The sequence below is a fragment of the Oryctolagus cuniculus genome, chromosome 1, assembly GCF_051225735.1.
Source record: "Oryctolagus cuniculus isolate XC-2025 breed Fujian yellow rabbit chromosome 1, ASM5122573v1, whole genome shotgun sequence".
Taxonomy (NCBI): Eukaryota; Metazoa; Chordata; class Mammalia; order Lagomorpha; family Leporidae; genus Oryctolagus; species Oryctolagus cuniculus.
In genome coordinates this window covers 151989287-151999303 of record NC_142867.1, presented here as the reverse complement: position 1 = coordinate 151999303, position 10017 = coordinate 151989287, and the positions used below count along the sequence as shown (strand labels likewise).

At 49.2% G+C, this 10017-nt stretch overlaps 1 protein-coding gene across 1 annotated transcript in view; it reads left to right on the top strand.

Annotated features, from left to right (window-relative positions):
* Positions 1-1163: 1163 nt before the first annotated feature.
* Positions 1164-10017, top strand: part of PSAT1 (phosphoserine aminotransferase 1) — a gene marked incomplete at its 5' end in the record, with an annotated part of 30539 nt that continues 21685 nt past the window's right edge. Inside the window, 5 exon segments of the mRNA NM_001082271.1 lie at positions 1164-1300; positions 3938-3998; positions 5730-5799; positions 7970-8175; positions 8933-9105. Coding sequence (NP_001075740.1) covers positions 1241-1300; positions 3938-3998; positions 5730-5799; positions 7970-8175; positions 8933-9105 — 570 coding nt within the window.

The window sequence follows — 10017 nt, the reverse complement described above, 5'->3', positions numbered from 1 at the left end:
CCAGCAAGGACACAATGCCAGAACCCCCAAAGGCACATTAAACTTTCTCTGACTGGGGTAGCTGACGCTGTGGCTGGTGAAAGTCCCGGAACGGGCACCACGGGCACTGGACCTACTCCCGGTGTAACAATTTTACTCAGAGACCTGGAGAAATAATATTTTTTTATGTCGAAACGAACTGCGTTCACTTGCGGAGCAGAACGCAAGGCGTTCTGCAAGAACTGAGGAGGCTCCAGACTTCAAAGCGACTTCCCTCCTGCAGGGAAAGGGGTTCCCTGTGCTCAGGAGCTCACGTGAGGCTCCGCGAAGGGAGCTGGGGTGGGAAAGCTGGAGCAGCTCTGGCCCTGCCCCCAGCGGGTGTCGCGTTGCCGCGAGCGTCTCCTCGCGTCTCTAAAACTCACAGCTTATCAGCGTGGGCGAACCCGAGAGCCGTCGCCAGGTTCCGGCTCCCTCGGTTCACCAAGAAGGAAATAAAGAGCGACTTTGCAGCACCCGCCGGGGTGGGGGGTGGGGTGGGGGCGTCCACAGTGCCCCTCCCCCGTTTTCTTGACTTGCAGAAACTCGGGGTCCCTGTGCAAGCACAAAGGGCCGTCTCCACCCGCCACCCTCTGGCCCCATCTTCAGTAGCTGCAATTCCACCCTAGGGGCCCCACCTCTCCACTGGGATAGCTGGCTCGCGTGCTTAGAAACGTTTCGTGCATTAATTACTAATGGGTCTGGAACAAAAGTATCAGATGCCAGTCTCGGGACTGATGGAGGAGAGGTGGGTGGATGGGGCCGAGGGAGCTCACGTTGCTGGGCAGCTCCGGGTCCCGTCCATTGGGGCAGGGGGCTGGAGGGGAGGAAGCGAGGCCGCCCGAGGGAGGATCGCGGGCCGGCAGGGGCAGCCTCTTCCCCCCCACTCATGATCTCTGGGTGGGCGTTCCACCGAGCAAGGAAGCTGGTACAATCTCCTCCGCGCCTTGCATTGATTGAAAAGGGGTTGGAATACAAAACGCGAGGAGTGACTGCTCCCGGACTCGGCTCGTGGGCGTGGCCAACGGGGACGCGAGCTCCCTGCTGCGAACCAATCAGCGCGGGAGGCCAGCTACAGTGGGCCAATGGAAGCCGACTCGGCCAGGGGAGAAGGAAGGCTGCCAGCGCCGGCCGCACACTTGGCGCGGCGCGGCCCAGGGGCACCCACTGGACACGCCGTGGCTCCTCAGTAGCTGACTCGCCGCCCGCACCGCAACGCCACGCCATGGACTCTCCGAGGCAGATTGTCAACTTCGGGCCCGGGCCCGCCAAGCTTCCGCACTCGGTGAGACCCCCACGAGCGCGTGCCGGGGGTGTGGGCTGAGGAAAAGCGCGCGCGCGGGCTTGCGCTCCTGCTCTGGGCGCCGCGAGTGGCCCCGCGCGCTTGTCCCCGACGTGTACGCCCGCTCCAGGAGCTCTGGCACCGGAGCTCCTGAAAGTTTGCAGCGGGCGAGGGAAGCTCGGCGACGCGTGCCGGTGCTTCTGCCCCTGGAACCTGCTGCCTGTGCGGGACGTGCACCGTTCGGGCCTCCGGGGCTTGCTGTGCTGCCAGTGTCTCGCACCTGCGGACTCCCGGGCTGTGTCTTCTCCGGGGCCACGGCGGGGCCCCGGGCACGGCGGGCGAGAAGGAAGTGCCTCGCGCAGCAGTGCTGCGAGCCGGGACAGTGTGGAGTGAGTGGATGTATGAATGGACTCGTAGCAGCGAGGGGTGATACTTGGGACTGAGTGGATGATGGATTTGTGTACCGCCGTGGAGCACGTTAACAGAAGGGGATTGCAAACGGAGGGGCCGCGCGTGTGGTTGGGAACGTGGTGTTTAGAAATGTAGCTTCGAAAGTCTGCAGTTATGCTTTGCCCTCCAGAACCTACGCTTCCCTAAAGCTTTGGTCTCCTCTGTTTTGTCTGCGTTTTGAACCTGCCCGTCCCTTGCAGTCATCAGAGTATTCAAATTGGTAGATAGCGGGCTGCTTAGGCCAGTTATGTTCACTTTATTCTGGAGCGGATGGAGTGAGTGAGCGTGACCAGAGAATGCACACGCAAGTGCAGGAGGAACTCAATCCCCGCCTTCCAGACCCCGGCCAGGTTCCAGCCCCCCCCCCCCCCCCAGCTTTGTGAAAGGCGAATTCCGGGGTCGGCCTTGAACCCTTTGCCATACTGGCGGCCGCCCTTGCTGTCCTGTTTGTGTTTTTCTAACCGGGATAAAGCCGATAGTATGTTGTAGCAGTGTGGGTCACAGCCAAGGGCTTCACAATTGTCTATTGTTGGACGGAGGAGAAATCTCGCCGGACAGAGCCTCCCCTGTGTTGCAGAGCAGAGAATGTTAGAACAGCAGAGGGGAGAAGACGCGCGCTTTCCGGGGTGCTGCGCCCGGAACTGGGAGAGCAGTGCCTACTTTTCTCTCCGTTATTACAGTTCATTTTAGGGGACACTCCCTGACAGAACTGTGGACTGTCCCTCCCCGCTGCCGTGTTTTGGAATCTTCCAAGTATTTGGCACCTGTGCATTTTGTTACGAATTTATTAGAATAGAGGTTGAGGTGGATGATATAGTCATTTACTTATTATTTATTTTCCTGGGGAGAATTTTTCCCCTCAGATTGAGTGTAACCCCAGGGAGGGAAGGTGCAGATGTTGCTCTGTGCGTGTCTTTTTGATGTACTTGAATTGTAATTTTGAGAGCAGCTTTCAAACTTTATTTTTCTGGGGGGAGGGATGCAACCTATAGTGAAAAATGTATCTTTAAAAATGACAAATTACAGGTGTATAATTATAATAGTAGCCTTATGAAGTAATGTTTGGTCTAATTACCTGTAACATACTCTTTTTTTCTATCTCTTTCTGGTATGTTTATGTTATGAAAAAAATTTATAGGGAGGAACCAAAGCGGTTGCCTTGTGCAGTTTGAAAAAAAAAAAAGACCCACTATCTGGTGGGGAGGTGTGTTTTTTGGTAGATGTCCTTACATCTCTGCACTGGTTTTGGTTATGAACTTTCACAGATGGATTTCTGTCTATAAGACAGAGTCTTAAAATGAGCTCCCAGAGGATTCAGTCACAGGTGAAAGAATTCTCTCATTTATTTGATCAGCCAGGGTTCATAGCATTCAGCAGGTAAAGAAAAACCACATTCTTGAACCATCTTGTCAAGGCCATATTTTGTCTAATTTATTAATAAAATACTTTTCAAAATAAAGATTTATTTGTTTGAAAGGCAGAGACACAGACACAGAGAGAGAGATCTTCCATTTGCCATTTCAATCCCCAAATGGTGGCAACTGCTAGGGCTGGGCCAGACCAAAGCCAGGAGCTGGGAACTCCATCCAGGGACCTAAGCACTTGGGCTACCTTCTGCTGCTTTCCCAGGCACATCAGGAGGGAGCTGGGTCAGAGGCAGAGGGGCAGGAACTTGGATATGGGATGCAGGTGTCCCGAGCTTCGCTTAACCTGCAGCCCCACAGTGCCCGCTCCTGAAATCCTGTGCTTTCAAACAAGTGGCAGGCACTCTGAGGTTGTGTTTCAGGGTCGTCCTCCTTAGCTACTGTGTTTTTAAGGAAAAAGATCTCCCATTTGTCGGCTTTCTCTGGTGCCTGATTATTTTATTGTTTCTTCAGCCCAGAACGTTATGCTTTCTCTACTGACAGGTGGGGTTTGTAGAGGGGATATTTTCTAGGGAATCAGTGAATTTATGTCTTTGGAAACCGTGTTTCTTGGCACCAGTCTGGTTGTCTAAGTTCTTGCTCAACTTGTGTGTAAGTTGCATCAGTGAGGCTCTGTGGGAAGGGGGAGGAGGGGACTGGAATGCGGGGGGACAGAACCTGGAACTTAATGGGCTCCGGGGTGGACTTCCCCTTCTCCATCCCTGGTTTGTATGTCCAGAGGGAAGCTGTGCATGACATACTGAAATCATCTTTCCTTCTTTCCTAGGTATTGTTAGAAATACAGAAAGAATTACTAGACTACAAAGGACTTGGCATTAGTGTCCTTGGTAAGATTTACTTTTGGATTCTGTGAGTGTTTGAGTTTCAAAGGGAACTGATTTAAATGCATCAAGCCTAGGATTTCTGCAGGCTCTTCCGGTAGGCCTTTGTAGATACGAGTGTGTTTTTAAACTTTAATAACTTTGTGGTTGCATGGTAGATAGAAACGGTTTGAAAACAGCACCAATGCTGGTGAGCGGTTTAGATATCTCAGCTTGCTGTTTCATAGTTAGTTTCTACTTTCTGCTAAGCACAGCATCTGGGATCAGAAGATACTGTACATTGCCTAACGGTGGCCCCCAGCATTTATAATATTGCTTCACATTGAATTTGCAGTTTTTATTATACTTAAATACAGGCTTCTTTTAAAATTTTTTTATTTATTGGAAAAGCAGAGGGACAGAGACAGAGAAATCATCCATATGCTGGTTCATTCTCAAAATGTCCACAATAGCCAGGGGTGGGCCAGGCTGAAGTTGGTGCCCCTCATGGATGGTAAGGACCCAAGTATTTGGGACATACCTGCTGCCTTCCAGGATATGAAATGATGAGAGAACTGGAATTGGATGTAGAGTTGGGACTGAATCCACAACAACCACAGCTGGCCCAGGCTGAAGCCAGGAGCCCAGAACTGAATCCGAATCTCCTGTGTGGGTGGCAGGGATCCAAGTATCTGGCCATTACTTGCTGTCCTCCAGGAACAAGCTGGAGGGAAGCTGAAATTGGAAGCCAAGCTGGGACTTGAACCTGTGCACTCTGACATGGGCTGCAGGTGTTCCAAGCATTGTGCCAAATGCCCGCCCCACAGGCTTCTTAAAAAGCACACAGGCTTTCTATGAAGAACTTACATACTAATGATTTTATTGCTAAGTTTCTTTCCCTTACATGGTTGGAGAAGAGGACCTTAGAGGGCCTTTTGAGTTTTAAAATTTGCTTTCTTTGGCATTTTTTTTTCAAGTTTCAAAATCTGTATTTTTTTTTTAAAGATTTATTTATTTGAAAGGCAGAGTTACAGGAAGAGAGAAGAAGATAGAGAGCGAGAGCTTGTATCTTAAAATGGCTGCAACAGCCAGGGCTGGACCAGGCCAAAGCCAGGAGCCAGGAGCCAGGAGCCAGGAGCATCATCCAGGTCTCCCATGTGGGTGGCAGGGGCCCAAGTGCTTGGGCCATCTTCTGCTGCTTTACCAGGCGCATTAGCAGGGAGCTGTACTGGAAGTGGAGCAGCTGGGACTTGAACCAGAGCCTTTTTGGGATGCTAGCTTTGCAGGTGGCAGCTTAATCTGTTGCTGCACAGACCAGCCCCAGGCTATTTGATGTTAAGAGCCCATAAAGGGTTAACTGCTAAATCTTGTCCTGTGGGCTTGGGACATGCACTTAGGTTTCTGTGAAGTGAGGTCATAGCTTGGGATTTTGTGCTCTTGTCCCAAAGGGTAACATTGTGTCTAGATTACTGTTTGTCAGAAAGAGGTAGTACAGAGAGTCACAGTGAACCTGAAGTTGAGTTAATAAGTGGCTTGTTCAATGAATATACCACTTGAAAAATCACTGTGCCATAACCATTGGCTCATATGTTTGCATTGTGAAAATCCATTTGGTTCATCCCCTTAACCCAGTGAACTGTGGCCTGTAATTTGAATGCAAAACAACTACAAGTTCCCTTTGCTGTTTGCTTACACATTTTTGTAGTTATTTCTGATTGTTTGGTTCTGAACTGTTGTTGTTTATTTGTTCTTCTGCAGAAATGAGTCATAGGTCCTCAGATTTTGCTAAGATTGTTAACAACACAGAGAATCTTGTGCGAGAATTGTTGTAAGTTTGAAAAAAGACCTCATTGCATTACTTTTGCTTGATAATCCATAAACTTGCGTCTGTTACATTCTCTGCTACACTCTGCTGTTTGTTCGCAATACTTCAGAATTAAAACTCATCTTTTACTCTTAGTACATGTTTTTTTACTTGTTCTCTAGCCTGCATATTTGTGTGTATGTGTGAGTGTGTGTGTGTGTGTGTGTGTGTTATGATTTTTCCAAAGAGTGGAAATCACTGTATCTTGTTTCAGTACTGTGGTATTTAAACTGGCTTGAAAGGGATTTAAATGACAAAAAATATACTTTGTCAGCAGGATTAACTGTGAGCTCTCAGTTTCTTAAGTATGGGCCTCAAACCACCTATGGAGCATTCTGGCTGGGGTGGTGGATTATTGAATCCAGTGCTGGGCTGCAGTCAGTCCTACCGTATTGGACACTGAAGACATTTTAAGTTAGCAGTTCCTGTGAGTAGGCTTTCTGAATTCCAGGGATGGCTGCTGAAATGCAGCCTCCTACTTTATCTGCCCTGCCTGTCTACCCAGAACTACCTTACTCTTAAAAGTTTGCTGTTCAGAAGAGAGCTTTTATGTGTTGTTATATATTCAGACACACATATGAATAGGGTCACCCTGAGAACCACTGTTTCTCTATTCCAAAATGTAATGCATATTCATGGTAGAATGCTTAGGAAAAATAATCTTATGAACTAGAATAAACTATAACCCCACCATCAAGGATAATCATTAATGTTTTAAATGTTTACTAGTAGAGTCCAGCCTTGCATTATTTCATTGACAAGGTTGGAATTGTACTGAATACTTCCTTCCTTAGCTTTTTAAGTACCCTGATAAAATGATCAGATGGAGGGACTTAAGATTTTTGTAAGGAGCAGTAGGCATCCATAGGTGTCTGTAGAGAGGCGAGAGTGCAGAAGCGGTGATTATCTGCTTGACATCACACACCCAAGTCTGCCTTGCAGGTCCCATGTCACAGGCACAGCAAGAATCCTGTAGATGTGGCATTGGACCACATGGCTCTGAGCCTCTTTAGATGGGCCCGCCTTTATCCTTTCTTCTCTTAACCAAATTCCTACCTTGTCCCCTATGTCTGTGTCTCTGGTTTTCCCCTCCCATCCACTTCATAGCCTTGTTATAGTCTCCTGCTGCTGCTAAGAACTGCTTGGTTAGGTCTCCTTACATATCACCTATTCCCCAAAACCCTACCCCTTTGCCCTGCCCTTTATAAATTTCACTTGTGTGTCTGTGCTGGCGCTCTGTCTGGCCATCTGCCTTCTTGTACCTAATCCCGAGCTCTGGCCTTACCCAGAGGCTTGTGTCGAGTTCCCTTGAGTGCATCCCTTCTCTTGCCTGTAGCCATTCTAATCATCATCTGAATTTTGACTCCATATCTGGAGTCAAAGAACTTTACAAGAATCTCGATGTTCACCAGGCATGTGATTACATGACCAGGCCTGAAACATTATCAGAGATCCCTTCCCTGAAGGGTTCTCCTAATCTACCTTGTTCATGGTGTGATGTTAAACATGCGGGACTTTTGGTTGTAAATGTCAGAAGCCCAAGTCACTGGCACAGGCGACACAAGGAATGTGCTGTCTTGTAGAGCAGCAAAGTGCAGGAGTGATTTAGGAACTCAGGTGATGTCAGGAAGGACTTTCCATTTCTGGGCTCTGCTTTCTCATGTCTTAGCTTCACCTTGTGGCCCCCAGTGATATTTCCATTTATAGGATGAGCTGCTACAAGGTTTTTCTTTCCCTCAGTAGAAACAGCTTCTCTTACTTAGAAGTTTGAGCAGAGGGCTTAGAACTACACTCCGTTCACCAGCTTGGGTCATCTGTTTGAGCTGGGGTTGGCTGTGGTTGAACCATGTGGACTAGGAGTAGCAGAGGGATGGTGCTTTAAAGGGCTAAGAAAAGGAGGAAGAGTTCCTGTCCAAACAGTAAACGTAGGCTTTCAGCATAATCCCCAAGAATTAATTGTCCAAGGAGTGCATAGATATGGGATTGAATTAGTGAAGACAAAGCAGTAGTGGGACATTACCATGTTTGTTGCAGTACATCTAGCGAGGTGGGAAGCAATTGGAGAAGCAGCACTGATTCCCCGTCTTTGACCTTGCGAGTCTGGGTATTCACTGTACCTCTTTCTTCCGCCCAGAGCCGTTCCAGACAACTACAAGGTGATTTTTCTGCAAGGAGGTGGCTGTGGCCAGTTCAGTGCTGTCCCGTTAAACCTGATTGGCCTGAAACCAGGAAGGTGTGCTGACTATGTGGTGACAGGAGCTTGGTCAGCAAAGGCTGCAGAAGAAGCTAAGAAGTTTGGGACCGTGAATATTGTCCACCCTAAACTGGGGAGTTACACGAGTAAGCGCTGGGAGCTCAGCTGGACAGCGAAATGCTGGCAAGGGAGTCCCCTTCCTTCCTCACCTTGTCAGTAGTTAGAATGGGTGGCTGTACTGGTTAAGACTACTAACTAGCTTCTGCAAAAGGATTACTCACAGGCTCACTTAGCAGAAAAACCCAGGGGCTGGGTTGGCTTTAGGTACGGTTTGATCAAGGGCTCTCCTAATGTCCTCAGTTCCTGGCGTCCTTCCCAGTCTCCTCCCTGGGGGCTCCACAGTCCAGGAAAAGATGCCCCCTCTTTCTTGGGAGATGATTGATGCAGCTTCTGACCTTAAGATATCCCAAGTTGCAGTGCCTTTGCTGGAGCAAAGACTCATAGATGCCTTTGGCATCAGTCACAGTAGCTGTGCCTCAGTCACATTCTCCCTCTGGGAGCTTGGATTACATGGGCTGAGAGTGAGGGCTGAGGTCCCCAGAGGGAACTGCAGGACCGTCACTGGACATAGGGTTACTGTATGCAAAGTGACAAGAAAATATCCCCGATATCCACTGTGCCATGCTTGTACCCAGTAGCAGTCAACAGGTGGGATCAGTCGTCCTTGTAGGATGCTGGTGGTGATGACGGCTGTGGAGTACTGGTCAGCTGCTTTTGCTTGTGATGTGCTTTGGGGTCATTTAGTCCTCACTGCGGGGGGAGAGGTGTTAGCCTCTGGGGCGACCCCCATCTATCCAAGGAACAGGGAGAATAAGGAAGTCTCAGACTTGTCTTCTGTGACAGAAATCCCAGATCCAAGCACCTGGAACCTTAACCCAGATGCCTCCTATGTGTATTATTGCGCAAACGAGACGGTGCACGGCGTGGAGTTTGACTTCGTACCTGATGTCAAGGGGGCCATCCTGGTGTGTGACATGTCCTCAAACTTCCTCTCCAGGCCAGTGGACGTTTCCAAGGTACAGTAAGAAGAGACTAGATGGGAGGAGGATGTGGTGTTTCTGTTTCTTTGGGGACATTTGTTTATTCAGTTTGTATTTAATTTCATTTTACTTTGAAGACAGACAGAGATATTCCTTCTGCTGGTTTACTCCCTGAATGCCTGCAAAAGCAAAGTCTGGGCCAGGCTGAGGCCAGGAACCTGGAACTCAATCCAGGCCTCCCTCATGGCGGCAGGGACGCAAGCACTTGAGCCATCATCTGCTGCCTCCTGAGGGTGCACATTAGCAGGAGTCTGCATTGGAAGTGCAAGAACCAGGATTGGAGCCAGGCGCCCCATTGTGGGATGCCAGCGTTTTACCTGCTGTGCCAAATGCTTGCTTGGATGTTTTAATAAGTATAGGAACAGGAAGGAATGTAGGGTCCTTGGGCCTCTAGTGCCAGGGCAGCTGTCAGTGAGCAGGCTGGCTGTTGCTTATTGCCAGCTGTCAAAATGTTTAAGTCCTGACAGTCCCAGCCCAGTGACAGTGGTACCTCAAAGGGTCGCACTGAAGTGCCTTGATAGTCCGCACACTGTGAGTGACTTGTCCTTTTTAAGAGCAGATGCAGATTATCCAAGCTCACAGGACCTGTGTGAAGGAGTAACCCCCACCCCCATTTTCTGCTGCCTTAGGCCCACTTCAGCTCTAAACACATTGCCAGGGCACGTAGACTTTAAAAGTAGGTCACCAAGCCGGGCAGCAGGACCGCTGTAGGAGGTCAGTGCATACAACAAAGGGAAAGAGGTTGAGGAGTTAAAAACAATTGAGCCGAGCGGTAATCTGCCTTTTTAATAGAAGGTGTGGTAAGGTGTATGTAACACAAACTGTGCTGTTTCGGCATTAAGTGTACAGTCCATTGGCATTAGGAACACTCCCATCATCCATCTCCAG